This window comes from Mustela nigripes, chromosome 2 (assembly GCF_022355385.1).
Source record: "Mustela nigripes isolate SB6536 chromosome 2, MUSNIG.SB6536, whole genome shotgun sequence".
NCBI lineage: Eukaryota > Metazoa > Chordata > Mammalia > Carnivora > Mustelidae > Mustela > Mustela nigripes.
The window spans coordinates 98,203,191-98,228,009 of NC_081558.1; the positions used below are offsets into that span (position 1 = coordinate 98,203,191).

The 24,819-nt window shown below is 38.8% G+C and overlaps 1 protein-coding gene across 2 annotated transcripts in view; it reads right to left on the reverse strand.

Annotated features, from left to right (window-relative positions):
• Window positions 1–24,819, reverse strand: part of HSPBAP1 (HSPB1 associated protein 1) — a 63,239-nt gene that overhangs the window by 17,079 nt on the left and 21,341 nt on the right. For both annotated transcript variants that reach the window (XM_059391069.1, XM_059391070.1), the window contains exons 3-5: window positions 21,945–22,126; window positions 5,635–5,771; window positions 1,155–1,326 (exon numbers count right to left, since the gene is read on the reverse strand). In XM_059391069.1, the coding sequence (XP_059247052.1) occupies window positions 1,155–1,326; window positions 5,635–5,771; window positions 21,945–22,126 (491 nt within the window). The remainder of the gene's footprint in view (window positions 1–1,154; window positions 1,327–5,634; window positions 5,772–21,944; window positions 22,127–24,819) is intronic.

Sequence of the window (24,819 nt, forward strand, 5' to 3'; positions counted from 1 at the left end):
AATATATGTGTAACAATGTAATATGTTCAGCCATAAGAAGGAATGAAGTACTGATACTATTCTGTAGGATTATATTATGTGAAAGAAGGCGGATACAGAAGGCCACTTGTATGACTGCATGTAAGTGAAGTGTCCAGATTAGGTAAATCTATTGAGATATAAAATAGATGAGGGGTTGTCAGAGGCTGGGGGACAGGTGCCTGGGGAGCAACAGCTAATAGGTTGAAGCACGTTGCTCAAGTCAAATGAATTGAGTTGGAGTATTCACATGGGAAGGGAGTCAGAAAAGGGCCAGTGAGAAGGGGGTAAAGGAAAATAGGCAGGAATAATTGAGGGAAGAAAATCTCCTTAAGAGATGAAGAAAACCTTTCATGTCATTAATAAAATATCAGATAGCAAATGCCAATGTTGTAGAGGTGGTTTTCCCTACTGGACAGCAGCACTAAGAACAAAATCTTTGGAAATGTTTCAGACACAGTTCTTTATAAAAGGACCATCCATGCTTGTTTAAAGCAAATCAATCTCAGTTCATTCTGCCTTTGTTGTCTCACCACCTGGATGCATTCCCAACTGCATTTTACGTGTCTGGGTTCTGGTATAGTTGAAAAGACAGTAACTGTGAATAGACGTTCCAGGGGTGTTCAAGTACCCATGCCTTGACACTTTCTCTTAACCTTGTTAAAAATGACTGTGAAGGGCGTCTGGGTGGTTCAGGCAATTAAGCGTCTGCCTTTGGCTCAGGTCATGATTTCAGGGATCTGGCTGTGTCTGGGATCCTTGCTCAGTGGGGAGTCTGCTTGTCTCCTATGCCCGGCCACACCTGCCACTGGCTCATGCTCTCTCTAGCACTCTCTCTCAAATAAATAAATAAAATCTTAAAAAAAAAAAAAAAAAAAAAAAGATTGTAAGTCCTTGTTTTCCTCCAAAGTTATTCTCCTCTTCACCAGTAAAAAGAGCTATATTCCCTCTTCCCATAGTTCCATGACCTGTGAAGCTGAGAAGTTTGTTCCGAAGCCTTCTAACAGCAGAGAGCAGCAGGGAAAAAAATCATTTTCATTTGTATTGGTGGGGAGGCAATATGGTATAAGGACATGAAAGAAGTTCTAGCTGGGGCACGCACTGACAGGCAATCAGTGTTTTAAGGCTGCCATTACCTGTCCTGGGTTTAGTGTAACCGTATGTCTTCGAGCTTTGCGGAACTGAGGAAAACGTTTTAAATCAGGATTGACAACATTGATTTTACTGAACACACTAGATTCTTCATAAGGGATTCTAGTTGGATAAAGGAAAGGGGTGTCTTCGGGAGGAAAGAGATGCCATCTTTTCCTAGTTAAAAAAAAAAAAAAAAAGGTAAGAGTTAGTACTCTGAACTTGAGACAAAACATCTAAGAAGGCAGGAGCTAAGTCTCCATTTTCATTCAGTCCATAAAGGAATACAGGGGAAATCTCAGGGGTCACTTGGCCCATCTCTCAGTAGCGGAATCTCCTGGGCAGACACCCGGTGGAGATAAGGCGGCAGCCAGTGGATTATCTCCTAATGCCCTGAGGCAACCTTATTGCTGGGACAGGATATGGTTCGTAAGATCATTTTAAAAAAAATGTATTTTAGTTAAATTCAATTAGTTAACATATAGTGTATCATTAGTTTCTAATGTAGAGTACAGCTATGCATCTGTTGTGTATAACAGCCAGTGCTCCTTAATGTCCATCACCCAGTTACCCCATCCCTGCACCCGTCCCTCCACTCCAGCAACCCTCAGTTTGTTTCCTATGGTTAAGAGTCTCTTACAGTTTGTCTCCCCTCTCTAATTTCATCTTATTTTATTTTTCCCTCCCTTCCCCTATGATCCTCTGTTTTGCTTCTTGAATTCCTCAAATCAGTGAGATCATATGATTAATGTCTTACTCTGATGACTTATTTCACTTAGCATAATACCCTCTAGTTCCATCCACCTTGTTGCAAATGACAAAATTTCATTTTCTTTGATGGCTGAGTGGTATTTCATTGTATGTACCACATCCTCTTTATCCTTTCATCTGCCTGTGGACATCTGGGCTCTTTCCATAGTTCGGCTGTTGTGGACATTGCTGCCATAAACACTGGGGTGCAGGTGCCCCATCCGATCATTCTTTCTTAACTCAAGTCAAAGTCTACCTCTCATAAGTTGTTTCTGTCCCTGATTCTAGGGCTATCCTGAATGACCCTTCCCTTTCAAATATCTGTGTTCTTATCTTCTGCAGAGCAGCCACCCATACTGCTAGCCATCAAAGAGTTTCCAGACTCTTCTCCCAGTTTGGATTGTAAATTCCTTAAGTCAACCTTGTGTTAAGTTAATCCACAAGGAAGAAAGAGGCCCAAATGATGCCACCCAACTAAAAAGTGGTAAAATATTGGAATTTTCAAAAAGAGAAAACTATAAATGTTTCAGTACTTAAAATTTTTTGAAAACTTGAGGTGGATAAATCTTAAACCACAAGACACCAGACACACCCATACTTCAAGTCCAGAGCGGGGACATCTGAGGCAAGGAAGGGGAAATGTGAAAAAGGAAGACACGCAGACAAAAATACACAGCTGGGCAAGTGGAGAGAGAGAGAAAGAGAAAGAGAGAGGGGGACAGGGAGAAGAACGGGGCAGGGAAAGGGAGAGGGAGAGAACTAGTTCTGAGGAAAGGCTTAAAGCTCTCTCGTCATCCCTTGCAGTTACGGCGGGACCACTGTGTGCCTTTCAGTTGGCTGCAATTTTCAAATGAAGAAGTAGACACTAAAGTCTTACTTTGCCTTAGAGATAAAAGCTGCTCCATTCCACCATAGTTATGACCAGTTTGGGAGAATTCTTGGCATTTACTGTGTTTAGAATGTCAGAGCTGGAAGAACTCTCAAGAGATCATCAGGCTAATTCTACCTCCAAAGTAGTGGGAAAGAGACCCAGTGCTGGTTCAGTGTCATTCACCGGACTAGTGTTGGTGGTGGGCCCAGAACTAGGTTGCAGAGCTCCTGACCTCTTCAGATCCCACTTCCTACCTCTGCCTCATGGCTGTGTTCCTAGAGGAATAGCCATGAAGATAACAATCGCATACAATTTGTTTTGCTCCACTTAAAATATACAGTCAACCCTTCAACAACAAGGGGTTTGAATTGCATGGGTCCACGTCGTGCAGATGTTTTTTCATAAATACAATACAGTACTGTATTAGATTTCTTATGATTTTCTTAATAACATTTTCTTATCTCTAGCTTACTTTTTCTCTTTTAGGATTTTGTTTATTTATTTATTTGAGAGAGAGAGAATAAGTGAGCATGTGAACAGACAGAGGGGCAGAAGGAGGGGGAGAGGAAAGAATCTCAAGCAGACTCTGGGCTGAGCACCGAGTCTGATGCAGGGCTGGGTTCCATGACCCTGAGACCACGACCTGAGCCAAACCAAGAGTCAGATGCTCAACCGACTAAGCCACCTAGGAGCCTCTCACTTCCTTTATTGTAACAATACAGTATATAATACATATGGCATACAGAATATGTGTTAATTGACTGTTTATGCTATTGGTAAGGCTTCCAGTCAATAGTAGGCTATTAGTGGTTAAGTTCTTAGGGAACCAAAAGTTATATGCAGATTTTCAACAATGCGGGGGTCAGTACTCCTAACCCCCTCATTACTCAAGGGTCAACTGCATATGCATCCTTGTCTTATTAATCAGAAAAGGTGGTCAATCACAAGGTCATCCCTTGATCAAAAAACGTTTCATTGTCCTGCTTGCTGAAAAGAGAGTAAGAGGTTATTTGCCTGATAGTAAACTTCTGACTCCAACCTCCCTTTCCTACCTAAACCCTTTGTTTCCAATGCACAACTTATACTGGACAGTTCACAGGGTTCTTTCTCTATATACCACATCCTTTTCTAGGGCTCTGCTCTCCCATGTCTTGACCATTCACCCATCTTTCAAAGCCCATCACAAATGACAGCTCCTCTCTGAAATCTTCCTTAATCTTTCTAGCAGAAACGATATCTCTCCTAGTTTTCAGTCCCACAGCTCTATGAAACCTTCCTCAAGAGCATGTTCATTCTGCCTTCTATCACACTGCCTGTGGGCTTGCCTGTACTCTAACTATAAACTCCCTCCAGGCAGAGAAGTGTCTTACTCATTCAACTCCATTCCCTCTGTAACACATGGTGCCTACTCCAGGAGTATTTACTGAGGAGTTATTTTACTATTCCAGAGCTTATGAAACCAGAAAATATGCTCTATTATAAAGTTAAAATAAAGTTATATTGATTTTATGGTACAGAAAGAACCCAGGTATTTTTTTTTAAAGATTTTATTTATTTTATTTGACAGAGAGAGAGATCACAAGTAGGCAGAGAGGCAGGCAGAGACAGAGGGGGAAGCAGGCTCCCTGCTGAGCAGAGAGCCCGATGCGGGGCTCAATCCCAGGACACTGAGATGGTGACCTGAGCCGAAGGCAGCGGCTTAATCCACTGAGCCACCCAGGCGCCCCATTGATAATGTTTTCCCAACTGAATTTCTTTCCCAATTCAGAACACATGGGAAACAGCTGCTTGCAATGATACCTCTCTTACCAAGTTTAAGGTTCAGACTATCAACTTCCTAAGGGCAAGGACCAGGTACTCGTGGATCACTGCAGCATCCACAACACATAATAATGTACCTGAAATGTCCTAGATCCTTTAATAAGGACTTAATGAATCCAGAAGTGGACTGTCTTACACTATTTTATAGTTTTCAAAATACATCACCTATGAAATCTATTCACATACTTATTCACTGTTTCTTTTGGATCCACTGATAATCCTTTTCATGTCTCAAGGGTCTGAGAACTTAGAAATGGCCATTTCTCTTTTTCCCTCTGTACTGTCCTATAAATGTTTCAAAAGACCAGGAAAGGAGACTTGAGCATCACTAATTGGGAGAAAATAAGCTACACTATAACATTCTGAGTGGATCCTCCAACTAGCAGAAACATGTAAATTCTCACGGAAATCCTGGAACCAGGGACTATCAGAAGTATGCCTGACAGATGGAGAAGAACTTACCTAAAGTAAGAACATACTGCATTGTGTCAACATGTAGGCACAGACTAAAATTTAGACTTGAAAGGGGCCATAAATATCATCTCATTCAGTGGTTCCCAAACCAGGCCCCCTAGCATCTCCTTAGTGGCCTGAAGGTAGCAGCAAAGCCTCTTTCTTTCAGCAACCTTGCTCCACTCTTGTTTATTTAGATTTGAAAAAAGGGTCTTCCTGCTTTTAAATAGAATTTTGAACACTACAAATGCAGACTCTTACATAACAGAGCTAAGCAGACAGTTGTCTAGCTGTTCTGAGAGTGGAATCCTGGAGCTCTAGGATCAGGACTCTGAAGGTAATCCTGATCAGAATTGAGACACACATGGAAACCATCATTTGACCTGTCCCCCTTACTTCAAAAGGGAGGAAACTGAACCAGAGGCCAACAGATCGGTCTTGGTCATGAGGCAGGCTGACAGGGTGGAGCTGGGACTAAACCTTGGGGTCTGCCACCTGCCTGATCCTCATTCTTCTTCCTGTGCAACACACACACACACACACACACACACACACACACACACACACACACGCATGCACCTGTGCATTACCTTCCTTGGACCTGGAATACTAAGTTGCAACCATAGGAGTCCAGATGACAGGGTGTATGGGCCCCCATGGAGCCGATCCACAATGTACTTTCCCGTCCATTTCTTCCAGGAAACCCGAAGTCAGACCATATCACATCCTGTTTTGAAAATAAAGTTACAGTCCGTCAAGAACCAACCAAATGTACTGTATGGTAGTGTTACATATTTGTACTTGCACATTCGGTTTTTGGCAGTTGGAATACTCTTTTATAGAAAATGCTATAGACAGAGGAGGTTAGGCTTCCAGAGCAATCCAAGAAATCTTTTAAAGCAATAGATTTAAACCAATAGAAGTACCTCACCATGAGTAGTTTTTCCAACAAATACTGACTGTTCTAGAATCTTGTGATGAATCAGTGAATAAGAAAGACAAGTATGTCCAGCCAAGCGAAGCTTACATTTTAGAGGTTGGAGAGAGAAAATAAACAACAGACATAATTATGCCTATATCTAGAGGAAGAATGTTTAACTCAGGCAGCAGGAACAGCAATGCAATGAAACAGAAGTTTTTTGAAGTCTCTGATGACAAAAATAGAATGTTATGTCATGTATTCTAAAAGTTAAAATGTAACTCATTAAGGAGTGCACTTGCATGAGCTTCCGGGGATGTATGGAATTACTAAAGCACTATATATTGTACACTTGAAGCTAATATTACACGGTATGTTACCTAACTAGAATTCAAATAAAAACTTAAAAAGATGTAAAAAAATAAAAATATAAATGTATAAGTTTCTGAAGCTCAACTCAGGAAGCTGGAAAGCCATACTTTCTCAAAGCAGTGCAGATATTTCTAGGTGTAATTAGTGTATTAACTTTTTACACTCTAGTGACATTAAGCCTTCTCCTAGGTTAATGGAGTTATTTAAAACTATAGATGCTGGAACCTTATTTCACACCTACTAAACCAGAGCCTCCAGGTAGGGTCTGCATATCTTTTGAAATACATATCCATAGATGACTTTTGCTATGCTCCCCCAAATCATGAACTCCTTAAGAGAAATGAACTTTAAAATAGACAGCACAGTGCTCCCAACTTGGCTCTCCTTATGCCTGGTTCTGTGGACAAATCATGCCTTAGTCAACTACTGACCTATAAATACCATCTAGTCCAACAGTTCTCAAACCTGGATCCTTTGCATCCCCTTAGGGGCCAGGAGGTAGCAGCAAAGCTTCTTGCTTTCAACAAACTGCTCTGTTCTTCTTTAGGTTGGAATAAGGGGCTAACTGCTCGTTTGTTGTTGTTGTTGTTTTAAGATTTTACTTATTCATTTGAGAGAAAGAGAGGGAGAGAGAACATGGGGGAGGGCCAAAGCGAGAAGCAAACTCCATGCTGAGCAAGGAGCCTAATGTGATGCAGGGCTTGATCCCAGGACCCTGAGATCATGACCTGGGCCACCAAGGTATCCCTATTTGTTTTTTTTAAATCATGAATTTTTCCTATTGAGTTTTAAAAAATAAAACAAAACAAAAAACTTCGATGTGCAGGACCTGGGCCTAAATGCTGACACTTCTGTTATCAGTATCTTCCATCTACCCCTTCTACTTTTAGAGACAAACCATTAACAGCCTTAGTCAAAGAGAAAGAGGATTTTAGAGGGACCTTTAATGGGTGGTTTTGAGGAAGACAAGAAAAAGCATTTTCATTTTTGTTTTGAGTAATGAAAGTAGTGGATGACGGGCATATTACTAATGTCTGTTACAGAGGGGGAATTCTTATAAGGTCAGTGCTGTTGTAAATGCGTTCACATACGACTCCCACACAGCTGCTCCAAGGAGTGGCAAAGATCCTGGCCCTCTTGATAGGGTCCATAAGCTCCGCACAGGGAGCTCACCTCTGTATTCCCCATGCCTAACATAATACCTGTCTCAGAGTAAGTGCTTAAAACATTTGTTCCTTGGCACGGAAAGAAGAATCTGTTGGCTTATTATGGGTAAATGGTTCTGATCTTGGTATGGTGTTCAGTGTTCAGAATACATAAACTAACACAACACAGGGCTATCTTTCAAATCTAGTAATAGAAGACAGTCCCATAAATCAACTCATATAATGTGGCAAGTGCTCTGACAGAAGTGAGCAGAAGGTGCTCTACAGTCACTAATGAAAGGCTCTTGGTCCATGCAGGGAACTTAGAAGAGGCTTCCAATTAATTCTGGTCCTTGCTGAACAATCCACCACGCCTCAGTGTGGAATTTAACTAAAGGTAGCAGGAAGACTTGCAATGTAGAAACAAACAACAACAACAACAAACAGAGATTTGCCTTACCTAAGAAGAGCCTTGTGGAAGTGATTCTTAATCTTAGAGATAAACTCCTTTAGGAAACTAATGAGTGGTAACACCCCTCTCCTCAGAGAAATTCACACATGTACACAATTCACATATACTAAGGGAGTCACTTGGAAGACCCCCTGTGAGAAACTCTACTCTAGAGCACTGCTTTAGAAAGAATCACAGAAGAAGATTTACCTATGGGGGATAGGGGTTATATGAGAAATTGGCAAGAGGCTTTGACTGACAGCAATGACAAAAAAGGAAAAATTATTTGGGAATGATTAGATCAGGGTGACCTAAACTACCTAAAATTCAGCTGCAGATTGGTCGGGAAAACCAAAGGCTGAAAGAAAAGGAAATCTGTCAGAAAATAGCATTTAGTGTACCTATTTTGTGCCCCCACTCCCAGACTCTTAAGAGCTGAGGCTTTTCTGCCAATTGTGTTCAGCTACTTAAAGAGTCAAATGTCTGAAATCAAAGTGGGTACAGAAGGAATCTACCTTGAGTCTTGCTGGAAACAGTGAAATGAATAAAGGTGATTGGTGGGGTGATCTACCCTGGAGTCTATTCCCACATCCACCTCAACAGTTGGAAAAGTCTAGAAATCATCTATATCCATAAAATTCTATTTGACACCATCGCTGAAAAGAACAATCAAGTGTCTGGTTGAAAAGTGTCTGTGTTAAAAAGAAAACTGCAGACTATGGATGGAGTTACTTGCATAAGTGATAGGCCAAGTCACCAAACCAGGCCTTAATATTTAACTGTAGTTCAACCTCTCCCAGAAATGGGGTCTTAAATAGTAGATCAGGAATTTTCTGGTCAGCACCAATGAGGTAATCCATCGCATGGGCCATCTCCACACCGACCCGCAAAGGAAGCTGAGGTATTCTGCTTGATAAAACTCCATGTGCCCTTCCCACTAAGGAAGGTGTTCTTACCTGAATCAACCCTTTTTTAACCTTTGCTAATAACTTCTTGTCCCAGCCTTCTTTCTATAAAAACCTTCCATCTTCTAGCTCTCCCCACTTGCTAGATGGGATGCTGTCTTGATTTCTTCAACAAAGCCAATGGGCTCTTTGAATCTACTTGGTTGAATTTTTTAAACAACTGCTCACAATAAAATATCTGCTTTCATTTAATTCACAGAAGGTTGTAGATTTGCCTTCTACAGACAAATTTATTTTCTCTTCTGCCAAAAATTGCTGTTTTTAAATTATCTGAAAAACTGTCATGGCTCTTCTTTTTTTTAACACCTAAACTCAGTAGCATTAACTTTCCCCTCCAGTTGTTATCTTCTCAACTACCTTTGTCAACAGCACTCTTAAGCCTGACTCCCCAACCCCAGACACAGCCTACATGAAACCCTGTCTATGGACAGCACTGAATGACCTGGACATTATACCATTCATGTACTATCGGACAGTTTCAGCAACGGAATTATGCCATAGCTCATCTTGGCTTGCCTGCCTTTTTCTTAGGAATGGTGGCCTAGCTATACTAGCCTATATCTCTTCAGCCTTGACTTACTAACAGATTGTAGGAAAAAGCCATGGGATTCTACATTTATCCCTCTTAAATTAAATCTTATTTCATTTCTGCCTGGCATTTTACAATGTTTAAATCAACTTGTCTACAAGACTCCCAAGCCTTATCTCAAGTCCTAACTTCTCTCCTATTTAAGGCCAGACCCACCATTTCAATTGCTAACAGGTTATCACCACCTGGTTATTGAATTTTTATAGCAGGCCAGACCCCAGTACTAACATTTCATGTGTATTATCTCTCTTAATCCTTATGAGATTGAAGGTCGATACACCCATTTAACTCATTTTTCTACGTGGAACCCAAGGGATGCAACTTTTGACAGTACTGTTAAAAACAAAACAAAACAAAACACGCATACATTCTTGTCTGTCATAACAAGTGGGAGGAGGGTGCTACTGGTATTCAGTGTACAGAGGTCAGGAGGCAGCTCAACACAACAAAGAAAGGTTCTGTATCTTGCACAATTTTCATACTGCTGAAAAATGTGATTCTAATTCCCTGAAAGTAGGACTCCAACTCCACTTCACATAACATCAGAAGATCTTTGGCATGGTTTTCATATATACTGAGTTTTCCCGAAACAAAAATACTCAGTAAGTCAAGAGAGGACTATGCTTTGTGTTCTGTGCAGCTTTACCAGGAGTTGCTCACCATTTTGAAAAGCAGACCACCAACAGCACTGCAACGCATAGCTTTTGGGCCAGCAATATATCCACCAAGATCAGTCTGTGCCTATATTATCTCATAGTAATAACTCTACAAGTATAGATACAAATATACTTATTTAGCCTCATTTAAAAATGTTAAGTATACAATTTTGGAAATACTCTGTGGGACTTCATCTTAATTCTTAAAAATTGAACCTTTCCTTGTAGGTCACAAGTAGGTACAGGTATCTGATTAGTTCATTATGACTCCTAATATAGTCAGGTTTGAATAAATATACATTAAATCACATATTTCTGCTTAAATTCTCCTGTATTTTATAGCAGGGGCATTTCAATTGTTTTTAAAAATTATGTGTGAAGGTATGTGTGAAATGCCGCAAATGGCATTCCGGAATAGTGAAGGGGACGCAGGCTCTGGTAGGAGACCTCTGCCCCACCATCTCTACAGCTCTCCTGGTATAGACCACACACCTCCCTGCTTTTGCTTCTGCTGTTCCCTCTGCCAGCAGCTCTCCCACACCCCAGTTCACATTTCTCTTTGAAGACCCAGTGTAAATGCCACTTCTTTAAATGCTTCCACTCCCCCTCATGCAACCGTGTCATTCTCTCTTGGTCTCTTCCTTCTGAAGAACTTTGACTCTTTTTGCCTCTGGCCCAGTCTCCTCACTACAGCAAGAGCAATCTTTTTTTTTTTTTTTTTAAAGATTTTTATTTATTTATTTGTCAGAGAGAGAGCGAGCGAGAGCGAGCACAGGCAGACAGAGTGGAAGGCAGAGTCAGAGGGAGAAGCAGGCTCCCTGCGGAGCAAGGAGCCCGATGTGGGACTCGATCCCAGGACGCTGGGATCATGACCTGAGCCGAAGGCAGCTGCTTAACCAACTGAGCCACCCAGGCGTCCCGACAGCAAGAGCAATCTTTTAAAAATTTTAAGACCTGTCACTCCCTTGCTTTACATTTAGAATTAGGTCCAAATGCCTCAGTCATGGGCCTGTATGATGAGGGCCCTCTTACCTTTCTGATGCCTTCTAACCCTCTGCATATCTCATTGGCCAGGCTTTAGTCACAATGGCTTTTTTTTTTTGCCCCCAAAAGGGTAAATTTTCCCTTCTTCAAGGGCTTTGCATATGCTATTCACTCTGTTTAGAAAGCTCCTGACCCTCCCTTCACATGGCTAGCTTCTCATTTTTTAGGAATCAGCTTAAATTTATCATATCCTTGGAGAAAGCTTCCCAACTTACCCTATGTAAAGGAAGTCCCTCTCCTGTTGTTCTTAATTTGGGCCCATTTTTGTTTACTTCATAACACTTAGGACAATTGGCCATTACTGGTTAGAGTCACTGGTCTGTCTTCTCCACTAGAATATGAGCTCCCTGAGGAAAGGGGACCAGGGCTCTGCGACTATCTAGCCTAGCACAGTACCTGAAAAACAGGCATTTGTAGAATGAATAAACACTCACATTTTACAGTCTTTTTCTGTCTTTTCATCACTTACATACCTCACTAGTTTCAGCAACTGGCAGAGTCTAACATAGCAGAGCTTAAATCTAGTTTCCACATTTATCTATCCTTACCACATTTATCTATCCTTACCTTACCTTACCTTTAATGTTTTTTACTGGCTGGCGCACTTAATTACTCTGTTTTGCTCTGGAATCCTTTTTTTTTTCCCTTGGGCGAATATAAATCTGGTAGGTATGGTCCTGGGATTCTTTCATCATTCCAGGCCAGTGCCCAAGTCTAAACAATTCTAACACAAAGCAAATGACAACAGTCATTTGGGAGAGCCTCACCTAGAACTTAGCAAGCTCCTTCACAGTCTGCAATATCAGAAAAAGAGCATTGCAGACCAGTGTGCATCAGTGTTGGCCCTGGTTTCTGGAGTAAATGGAATGTGGTATCCATTCAAAAGGATGGCATATGGTTTTGGAGGTGATTTACTTAATCACATACCTGGACTGACTACTTCATTATGTCTTCTAGTGTAGTCACTGAGCATGAACACACCAAAATATATGCTGTTTTATTTTAAATTACTTCCTTTAAAATGTTCCTTTCTGTCACAAGTAAGGTATTTTTAACAATTTTTTAAAATTACATGCGAAGGTAACTATGTCATCTACAAGTTGTATTTCAGGATCATAAATGGAATGCAGGAGCTGAGGGAGTTGAGAATCAGGACCACACCAAATCTACTTAAATCAACATAACTGACTGATAACATGGGATATGCTAATCAAGGATGGAGACTGTAAGACATAAACATCTCTATTATCATATTAAAACTTTACAATGTAGTTGGAGATATCAACTTGAAACAATATAAATAACCAAAAAAAAAAAAAAAAAAAAGCCACAGGCAATGTCTATCACTATCACACAATGGTTCAATAAATTAAGAGGTCAAGAACAATTGAATTTGGCTTTCACCCTTCTCAGTCTCTTTTCCCTTCCTCTGCTCCAGTGAGAAATACAGCAGATTGCTAACCTATGGAATTAGCCATGAAATAAATGACTGTCAATAATCTTGCCCCAAGCATCTGGCCATAGGAACTCCCCTTGAAACTGCAGACCTGTGGCTTCCTGAGAACTGCTCTTCCACCAACTTCAAAAGCCTCTTTCCCCTGCTACACAGGCATTAGCCCTGAGCATCTTGAGCAATGCACAAAAGAATGATGGTACAGAGGGCAGGACTCATCTTGGAACTCTCCCTTTAAAATGATGCAATTCTCCCAGACTCTACACTTGCTTGCTCCATGCAGATACCCTGTAATAACTACACTTTCTTATTTAAATAAATGTTGCTTTAATTTTTCATGCTGTTCCATGAGCAGGATGTGGCAGAAATTGCCCGTATTCCTTTGTATCTTCCAACTGTGTTCAGGGAGATGTCCGCTAAGAGACACCCATTTTCTAGCCTCCCCTGCGGTTCAGTGGGGCTATGAGATTAAATTCTAAGTATTAAAGAGAAGTTGTTAGGGGGACTTCTGCGAAAGTTCCCCAAAAGTGAGACAGAGAGCTGAGAGCAGACTTCTGTCCTTCCTTCCTCCTTTCAGCGATATAGTTATGATGGCTATCCTGGAATGCAAGGATGTATTCCAAAGTCCTGAGGACGGAAGCCACATGCTTAGAAGGTTAAAACAGAAAGAATTAAAACTTGGGTTCTTTGGTATAACATAGCCTCCATTACAGCCCAAGCTACTGCAGCTCTGAACTCTCCTTACATGAGGGGGAAAAAAAAATTAACTGTATGCATTTAGTTAGGCAACTTCTATTCAGGGTTATCTGTTATATGCCATGAAGTCTGCTAAAGACAACAACAAAACCCCCAAACAACCACAGGCTCAAAATGGCCATCACTGAGGTTAAGGCCCTAAATCAGTAAAACAAGACTTAAAACTTAACCTAATGGCATTTCATCCCCCTCCCTGCCACAACTGTAACCTTTAACCAGTCAACATGGAATTTCTGGTTACGAGTAGAAAATTTACTAACAGACCTCTTAAACTCCCCTTAGGAGGGCAACCTTTCCTAAACAATGCATTCTTTGCTAATACATTTCTTCCTTCTTCTTCTTCTTCTTCTTTTAATACCCTCTCTCTGCCTTTAAAAATTTGTTCAGCTCAGTGGAGTTTCCTTCTACTTGCTAGATGGGAGGTTGCCTGATTCATGAATTGTTTAATAAAGTCCAGTTAGATCTTCAAATTTACTGGGTTGTATTTTGTTTTTTTAATGGGCCTAATCCAAATTTATTCAAGAGGTTAGTCCATGAAACCTGTCTTTCCCCAATAATCCCATTCTGTAAGAGACTTTTTCCCAGGTTTATAGTTGGCTAGTCCTAAACCCCGTATCACAGAAATTATCCCAGAAGCATACTCTTAAAGACATTTTGGGGTGGGAGTAGGGAGAGTTCTACAAACTGCTTTGAGTAGATTATGAATTTAGTAGGCTTCCCCAGGCTGGCCTGGAGAGCTAACCGCCAAGATCAGCATCATTTCTCTAGGGAAAAAGAGAAAAAAAAATGTTCTCAGTCCAAATAATTGATATACAAGTAAAATGCATAGATCATAAGCAATGAAAATGACAAAAGACAATAAAACAAAGAGTCAAAAAGTCTAGATCATCAACTCTTTAATTAAAGAGGAAGATTAGATTTACTACAGAAGTGCTAATATAGGCCTGTTATAATTTGGTAGTTTGTTAGATACTCTAGTGGGGAGGGTCAATTCTAGAGGAAAATCATATCAGGTTTTACTCCAGCACTTAAAGAAGTTAACCAGGAATCCAGTCTTGCTTTTTTATCCTCCTCCAACCCCAGGTAATCAGCCCCGATTCCCAGCTGCTTCTCAGAACCTATCTAGAAGTTTATTGGCAGTTAAGAGATGCCTTAAGAGAAACAGGTGGAAATAACACATTATAGTGTTTCAGGATAAAAATAAATGTAGCACAGCTTCTGTAGAGAATGAGCATTATAAGCAAAATTTATTGTTCACTCGTAGTTGAAAACTGGCTGACCAACAAAAATGAACTTCGTTTATAACACAAAAGTAGGGCAGGTACTTTATTCTCTTTCCTTCAGGTGGCCCTGCCTTGTGATGTAAATATAACAGCAATGGGGATCCGTTTTGAAAATTGTTTAATTAAAAATGTTCCCAACACTTTAAATAGGAGGCTTTAAAGCTCTGCTTGAATTAAAAAAAAAATTCAAAATGTCTACACTTCAATATTCTAGATTATGCATAATATTCTAAAACTATTAGTATGTTTAAGTGATAATATAATGTTAGGAACAATACTGAATTCTAATAGCACATTTTATACTGTTCAATCCTAAGGTTCGATTTCTGCATTCTACTTCAAAGTCCCATGGGAGGCCAGTCTTATTTTATTTAGGTTAGTGTCTTCAGGGCCTCACACAATGAGTACAACAAATGCTCAAAAATTGCTGAGTTACTGGGGTGCCTGGGTAGCTCAGTCGTTAAGCGTCTGCCTTCAGCTCAGGTCACGATCCCAGGGTTCTGGGATTGAGTCCCACATCGAGTCCCACATGCAGCCCCGCATCAAGCCCCGCACTGAGCTCTGCACCAGGCTCCCTGCTCAGCAGGAAGCCTGCGTCTCCCTCTCCCACTCCCCTAGCTTGTGTTCCCTCTCTCGCTGGGTCCTACTCTGTCAAATAAATAAAGTCTTTGTTAAAAAAAAATTTTCTGAGTTACTGATCTAGGTAACTAGATCTATTTTTATGCTGAACTTGAGTAACTCCTAAATCTGTTTCAATTAACAAGTTAAATAATTATTCCAGGATCAAACACCGTCTTGAAAATGTTGTACAAGTAACCAAGTCTGCCATAATTTTAGCTTTAATCAAAGAACTGAAGAAAACTAGTAAATGCTTATAACACAGAATAGCGGCTTTTTTTTTTTTTTTAAGCTTACCATGTAAACACTGCCAAAAAATAATCTATTCTTAAACCATTTCATTCTACAAGGTATATTTTGAGTTAGGGTACTCTCAGAGCCCAGATTCAGTATGAGCTAGTTAGTGCAAGCTCTAGGCTCTGAGAACACTCCAACTCAAAACTATTTTTTCTTTTACCTATAAATACTGTTTGGGTGATTCATAGTCATGGTTAATTTGATTCTATTTGTCACATAAAAACTTGTCTCATTCTACTAATTCTCCATGCCTAGATCAAAAAATATAGAAAAACTGATTATACGTAATTCCATAATGAGTCTTTTTGCCTTAAAAAAAGGCACGATATTGGTTAAAACAACAAAAATGAAACTTTAAAACAATACAATTATAATTACAATAAAACTTTTAAAGGATAAATACTTCAGTTTAAGTTTTAAACAGACCCTTAAATGTACATTATAAATTACCAAGTACTTAGGCTCTTTCTTCCTTAGGAAACAACCATAGGTAACATAAACAGGAAAGAGATAGTTAGCTTTCTACACACATAGGCTTGAATAAAAACTCAAATTCTTACACTCCAATTTGCCTCATCAGAAAGCATCACTAACCATCAAACCCTTTTAATCATTACTAAACCACCTGGCTGAATTTCAAGATACTCTCGTAACTACGTTATAAAGTCCAAGACAGGTCAGAACTATTCTTCCAAGTATTGCATTTTGTGCAATTCTGTGTCCTGGTGACTTAACATGGCTCCAGACTCACAGCAGCCAATCTCAATCACAACACTAAATGGAACGTATCTGGGAAACATTCTCAGGGCAAAATCATTTTTGATCTAGGTTGATTCGAATAGCTTCAATTATGATGATTCTTATTGATAATTACAAAAGATAAGACCTATTATTCTCATCTAATGAGTGAAAGAAATTTTATGTGATATTGTCACAAACACCCTACCTTTCTTGGGAAGTAGAGAACAAAATGTTCCAAATTAAGTTTTATTTAGATTTTCAATGATGTGATAGGACAACTAAAAAAGAATGGGACTAATTTCATTTGCCAAACATGAAAGCCAGTTAAGTGTCAAAATCACAACTGTTGGCCCCCTCTAAGACTCTAGGATATTTTTCAATCATATCAGTATATGCACTAGTGTATTTACCAGTATATATAAATCTTATATATTTATCAGTAGATAATTTTAATTTGTGGAAGAAAAGGGTTAATAGATGGAAATTTTAGAGTTTATAAGCAAAAAACTTATAAAACTAGTAGAAACCTGAAGAGAGCTAAGAAATTCTTATCAAGATTGACAAATGCTATGATTAACTAAAAGCCACAGAAAATTTGACAAAGGTGAAACTAGGGGTATAAATTAAAGCATTCCTTGAACGATGCTAAGAACCAAAGAACTATCAAAACTAGAAATGGTAAGATAAAACAAAAATTCTCTTCTGTAATCATTCAAGTACCTATTATGTATTCAGCACCATGTTAGCAGTTTAGGAGAATAAAAAGTTATAAAACATAGTCCCTGTTCCCAAGGAGCTAACATTGTTAGAGAAACAAGACACATATATTCTATGCCACACATCATTTAAATAACAATTCAAATAAAACATACAGGCATGAAGGCAAGGGATGGATAGCCATGGGTACGGTGGTTGAGAAGGCTTCATAGCCAAGACTGAATCTGAGCCGGACCCTAAGAAGTAGAATTTTAAGAGACAGAAGTTGGGAAGAGCAGGAGCAAAAGTCAGAAGATGACATAGGACAAAGTGGTCCAGCCCACAGCAAGGAGACAATAGGGACATACGCCTAGGGGACAGGTCACATCAGTCATATTGGGGAGAGTTTTAAATGCTATTCTTATACAATTTTAAGTCATGAAATTTTAGTGAACATGATAAATATATTTCAAAATTTAATTTGTAGCATGACTTAGCATGTATCTTCATGAGAAACTGTTTTAGAATTGATTGAAGGAGGAGTCAGAACTAGAGAAATAGAGAGTAATATAGAAGTGATGTTGTAAACCAGAAGTTCTCAAGGTGGTCCGTGGACCCCCCTGGGAGTCAATGAGACCCTTTCAAAGGATCTGCAATGTTGAAATTATGTTCATAATACTATTAAGATGATATTTGCCTATTTTACTGTGTTAACATTTACATTGATGGCACAAAAAAAGTGGTGAATGAAACCGCTGGTGTCAAGATGCTGGAACCAAAATGTACCAGGCAGCATTGTATTCTTTTGTGAAAACAGCTTTATTGAGGTATAACTGATATATAATAAACAGCATATATTTAAAGTGTACAATTTTGGTGAATTTTTTACATATATGGACATGGGAGAAACTATCACTATAATCAAGATGGCAACATTTTGATCATGTCCAAGTTTCCCTGTGATCCTTAGTAACCCCTCTCCGTCTTGATATCTTTTGGTCACTATAAATTTATTTACAAGTCTACAATTTTATATAAATGGAATCATATAGTAAGTATTCCTTTTTCATGCTAACACTAACCAAAGACAACCTAAACAAAGTAGAATTCAGAACAAGGAAAAACCCAGGAGAAAGAGGATCATTTCATCATGATATAAGATTGATTGATGAAGAGGACATAATAATCCAAAATGTATATGAACCTAATAACAGTTTCAAAATACATGATACAAAAACTGACCAACCTAAGCTGAAAAAGAAACATATATACAATTATAATTGGGAAATCTCCATACCTTTCTCTATACGATGGGCAGAACAAGCATACAGAAAATTAGTAGGAATGCAAGAGACTTAAACCATTGACTTTAGTGACGTTTTTAAAACGCAACAACAGAAGCATATGTATTACTTTCAAGTACACCTGGAACATTCATCGGAATGACTATATTCTGGGGGAAAAAAAGAATGAGTATATTCTGGACAGTAAACAATAAATTTCAAAGGGCTGGAATCATAAAATATGTTCTCTGACAACAGTGGATTTAATTTAATTTAACAGAAACTAACAACAGAAGATAGCTGGAAAATCCCCAAATATTTGGAAACTAAACATTATACTTCTAAATAATCCATAAGTCAAACAACACATCACAAGGGGAATTAGAAAATATTTGAACAGAATGAAAATTATTTTGGATATTGGTATCAAGAAACACAAGAGCCTGAAAGCTTCTTAATACTTAAAATACTTCCCTAATGAGAAAGGTGACATTAACAAATGTCACTTTTTAAAAAATGAAGTATATGGAAATGTGTCAACATTTGGAAGATCTATATAACTCAGCAAACCAGTATTTTCCAAATGGCCAATGAGAGGCATTACAAAAGAGCCATTCTATGCAAGATGGACCAATGGATTTTATTGTAAAAGTATAAAGAGTTCATTGATTATGCATTCAGATTCTGTATTGCAACAAATAAACCTTTAAGAAACTACCTCTTGTCAAGTTTGGCGGAGTATTTCTTTTTTAAAGATTTTATTTATTTGAAAGAGAGAGAATGAGAGAGCAAGAACATGAGCGGGGGAGGGGCAGAGGAAGAAGCAGACTCCCTGATGCAGGACTTGATCACTGGACTCCAAGATCATGACCTGAGCCAAAGGCAGTTGCTTAACCAACTGAGCCACTTAGGCATCCCAAGTTTGGTGGAGTATTAAAAAAAATTCACAATTATCTTAAAAAGTTTCTAAAATAGTCCTATTTTTTTCAGCTGCATATGTGTGTGAGCAACATATTCCTCATATACTTCAAACAAACCAACAAATTTTAAGACTATACAAGGAAGCAGAATATAGCTGTCTTCTATGAAGGCAGACATTAACAAGTCTTGCAAAAATGTAAAAACAATGCCAGTCCTCTCAAAACAAATTTTAAAAAAATTTGATTATAGTTATTTTCATAAAAATGTTATGTTCACATAATAATGATTTTATTGAGCCTGGTGGTGGGTATTGTGGAGGGCACGTACTACATGGAGCACTGGGTGTGGTGTATAAACAATGAATTTTGGAGCACTGGAAAGAAAATAAAATGAAATGAAAAACAAAAACAAAACAAATATAAATGAATTAATAAAAACTCATCTGTTTTAATGTTTAACTACCCACCATTTTATACCAGATGGAAGAAAGCTTAAAACAGTAAAGTAATAAGACTAGGTGAATGAATGAATTATGGTGATGAAAGGAAAACATCTTAGATACCTGTGATGTAAGACTTGGTGCTCAGAAATCTCTGAGATAAAAAATGATATAATCATAATAAATTTTGTTATTCATAGCAGATTTCCCTGTTCTAAGCCAGTGGATTAATCACCATAATGTGAGCTGACAGAAAACTCATTTCAAATGAAAACACCAGGTTGTATAAGAGCTCAATTAGAATTCCGGCACACTACCAAAAAGCACTTACTGGACAGGACACATACCTGCCCCGGGCTTCATGCCTGGGCTGAGATGAAGTGACTGAGAGTCAGGGAGTCATATGGGAGATTCAAGCAAGGCAGAGCAAGCCCAGACTCAGCTGACATGGAAGTCCTTACCCCGCTGTGGGGTCCCTAAAATACTGGATGTCTTCAGACCCTGTGTATGCATACAGTGTGGCAGATAAAGCTCACAGGACAGACTGCTTGGGTCACTCTTTTCTTAGCTGCAGATTTTCAGAAAAGGTTTACTTCTTTGTGCCTCTTTTCTCTTCCAACAGGGATAATTATTATATTATATGGTTACTTGATGATTATAAACGTAAAACACTTAGAAAAATACCAAGGATAAGAAGTACTCAATAAATATGACTATTACACAATGTTTTACCTGAAACATGGAATATAAAAGTACTAGTCTAATCTACAGGATAGGTGAGAGTACAAGAAATATAATAAAAGACTCTAAAAGTTAACTATGATATCTACAAGTTCCAGGGTTAAAGACTCATAAAGTGGTCACAGATAATGTTATAAGAAAAAAAATTATCTCAAAAGTATCATTTAAAAATGCGTAAATAGGTTTGGTATAGACTTTGGATTCAGAAAGCATCTACAGAATGTTTTCAAAACTGATGCATTCTTTCATAGTTATAAGAAGAATATATTTTCAACTAACAATTCTGAGACAAGTGATACATTTTCCCTTTTTAAATAAAAAGCAAAATTTAAGTAAGCATTAAAAAAAAATTTTAAAGCTACAAATTATTGATCACTGTATTATATAACTACGTAACCTCAGCATCTACACCTTGACTTGAAGTGAAAACAGAAAAACACAGGCTGAATGGAAAAGGAAATGGGTGATGTGGATTAAGGAGTGCTGGGCAGGGGGTGATCTATGGGATGCGGAATCACTATGTTGTACACCTGAAACATTGCATGCATGTTAACAAACTGGAATTTAAATACAAACTTAAAAACAAGTTTTTTGGACTGGCAGCCTATGTGAGAGGGAAGTCCAGCAAGGGGGTGATGGTGACGAGCAGGAGGAGAGCAGTCCAGGGGGCTCGGTTCTGACAGCACAACGGCCTGCAGTGATGGCGGAATACTTCTCTGGACAAAGGATCAGGGGCAGGATAAAGGACTCTGGAGCCCTGACCTGATTGTGGGTAAGGCAGAGTCATCCAAACAGCTTCCTGGAACTACTCCCATTCCTGCCTCATGCCCAAGACACACACAGAAAACAGAACAGGGAGTTTGCGAAATCACCCCACAAAATAAGCTGGCAGTTTGGGGTAGAAAATATTTAAAAAAGGATATGGTGGTATGCAAACTCTGCTGTCAGTTGTGTCAACACATGACAAAGAGTTTCCACATTCTTACTTCTGCAAGCACTCCCATACTTCTGCAGGACTTCTGCAATCAAACACCAGGAGCCCAGCACTCTCTGCCCCGGGCCATTAACCTGTACTAACCCCTCAGAGCACGAAAGGATGGCAGCAGCAGCCTGGAATGCTTCCAGGATTTCGCCAATGCTTCTTCAAGTAATAATCAGTGCTGTACTTCCATCTGCCTCACTAACAGAATAAAAACATTTATGTAGGTCAGGGGGAAATAAAGTTCTATACACAATCTACACTTCCATATTCATATACAACAAGCTGGGCACTGTTTAAAGGTGAACGAGGGAGTATGGAAGAAGTTTGTGAGTAGGAAAACAGTGACAAAGCTGCTCATCCGTGTGAGCCAAACATTACACTTCACCTGGGCAAATCTTTTAGCTTGAATGGATAAAATACTTAAGACACACAGTGACTACTTTTGAGAGAAGATGACAGTGAAAGAATAAGGTACCAGATAAGTTCTAATTTGTGATCTTTTCTCAAGAATAAATTACTACCATGGTTAAAAGGAATGCATTGACTTACCTGGAAAATATCTGCCTTGTTGTCAAATAGGCTGACAAAATATTTGTAGTCGGCATAAGCCCAGAATTTGGAATGATCATAATCTCTAAATGGTCCAGACATAGTAGGCTGGCCACAGTTCCAGGTCAGGAACTCTTCAAGTGTAGCTTCCACATAATTACATGCCGTTTCAAACTGCGGAACTGCAATGGAGAAGAACCCAATTTTAAATGTACACTGAACACAATTTCCAGATACTATTGTTTTTTTTAAATGAAGATAATTTCAACCAAAAAGATGTTCACTATCATTTAACATAAATTAAAAATTAATTTTGTGCTTGCTATATAATTAGAACCGTCTACAACACTAACAATACAAAATGATTTAACATAAAGGTAAAAAACAAGGTTTTAACTTGACAATTAAACAGTACCCTTAGTATATCCTGATTCAGTAATCCAGCAGTATATTCAACTTTTTAAAAAGATTTTATTTATTCATTTGACAGAGAGAGACAGAGAGCACAAGTATGGAGAGGGATAGAGAGAGAGGGGGAAGCAGACTCTCCGCTGAACAGAGCAAGACATGGGACTCCATCCCAGGACCCTGAGATCATGACCTGAGCTGAAGGCAGATGCTTAATTGTCTGAGCCACCCAGTGGTATACTTTAGATAATTAATTTTCCAATACATTTTCAGAGGTCTGTGAGATCTAAACTGTTTTCACAATCATACTTTCATGTTTTTCATTCTCATTCCCCTATGAGTGTACAGCGGAGTTTACCAGAAGCTACATGACATTAGTTGATGTCACTGCTGTGACTGCTAGTAGAATACGTATTTATGTACTTGTATTTTAATGATGTCTCAGTTTTAATTTACAATATGGTAAGCATCGCTAGATAGACTCCACACTGACAAAAGCTCATTGGGAAACTCAATAATTTTTTTAAAGGTATAACATTTATTGCATTTCCAAATACTACAGAAAATATGGAAAGCTGCATAAAGTTGTATGTCATCTCTGTGCAGGGGCCATGCTAGTCTCCTTTGTACTGGGAACTCAATAATTTTTAAGTGCAAAAGGATCCTGAGATAAAAATTTTGAGAGCTACTTCTTCAGATTAAGAAGGAAAAAAAGCAAAGACCTCTTTTGAAAATTTTCTGACTTTATATTGCACACATACCATAAAAGCTCCTCAGAATCATTAAGTGGCCAATGGCAACTTAAAGTCTGTTCATTTTTTAAAAAGATTTTATTTACTTATTTATTTGACAGAGAAAGAGAGACAGCGAGAGAGGGAACACAACCAAGGGGAGTGGGAGAGGGAGAAGCAGGCTTCCTGCTGAGCAAGGACCATGATGCAGGGCTCGATCCCAGGGTCCAGGGACCACGACCTGAGCCGAAGGCAGACACATAATGACTGAGCCACCCAGGCGCCCCTAAAGTCTGTTCATTTATTCATTAACTCATTTATTTCAGAATTGTTTATAAAGTACTTAACTGGTAACTAGCACTGTGCTCAGGCTTGTAGGAACATAAAAGAGATGTAAGACTCTAGGATCGAGAACATATTTAGACAAAGATAAAGCTTTAGCTAGAATAATGGGAAATTTGAGGCATTACTTAATTAAATGCAAAATCTTGTGCCACAGACACATAGGAAAGGCAAAGACCCAAAGAAGAGGGTTGATCAGGAAAGCTTAGAGAGAAGACTACTGTCTATCCAGAATGGTTCGTTACTATGGGCATGACTCATGTATATAAGAATTATTCTTCCAATAGTGATAAAATGAATTTTTTTTTGGTAAAAAGCAGAATATTTTCAATGCACACTCACTGGGAGGTTAATATTCAAGAATTCTGATTATGATCAGCATGAAATCCTTTTAAGAGATATAGATGTTCTGCATGTAAATCAGTTAGCACAATAGCTGATACACAGCAGATGCTCAATAACAATTAGGCACTAATTCTAATCCTTACATTAACTTTAAAAGTTAGTTGAGTTAGTAGCAAGAGGAGAAAGGTATTCAAACTCTTCTTTCAACAGCTTCTATCTTTTCCCTCCATTTCTGCCTGAACTGCCTAGGATTATCTTGACCATCTTTCCCCCCACTCCTCTCTTTTTCCTGTAACTCAAAATGGCAGAGAAGTAACAGAGGGGAGGGTGTATGCCAGAGAGTCATCCTAACTCATCTACTTCATCAACTTGTCATCTGACTTTGAGAAGCAGGAAGATTTTATAGGAGTACATTTATCTAAAAGATAAAAATCTGCAATATTTAAAAACGATTTAAATTTGACAATTTTTGAGAAGCACTCAGAACAGTGCCTGCCACTTAGTAACTCATCTATCTATCTATCTATCTATCTATCTATATATATTCTTAATATTATCAACATCATCGTTAAGAATTTACCCCACCAACAGGGGCACCTGGGTGGTTCAGTTGGTTCAATGTCTGCCTTCGGCTCAGGTCATGATCCTGGGACCCAAGGATCGAGCCCTGCGATGGGCTCCCTGCTCAGCAGGCAGCCTGCTTCTCCCTCTGCCTTTGCCGCTCCCCTCCACTTGAACCCTCTCTCAAATAAATAAAATCTTAGGGGGAAAAAAAAAAAGAATTTACCCCAACAATATAGGAATACACAGTTTTTTTTGTTTTTTTGTTTTTTTTTTTTTAAACAAACAAAAACCCATGTGGCAAGAAAGCTGCATGGTTCTGGGAAACAGGAGTCATTTCATAGTCATTTCAGTAAGCTCCAATGGAAGCCTGAAGTCATTACACTGTCTTAAGAGTTTTCTCTTCATAAAATTCAATCCAACTGATCGAACTGAATACCAAAGCCATTACTTGAGACATTTGTCCCTGGGGGGTACAGTAGTAGGCC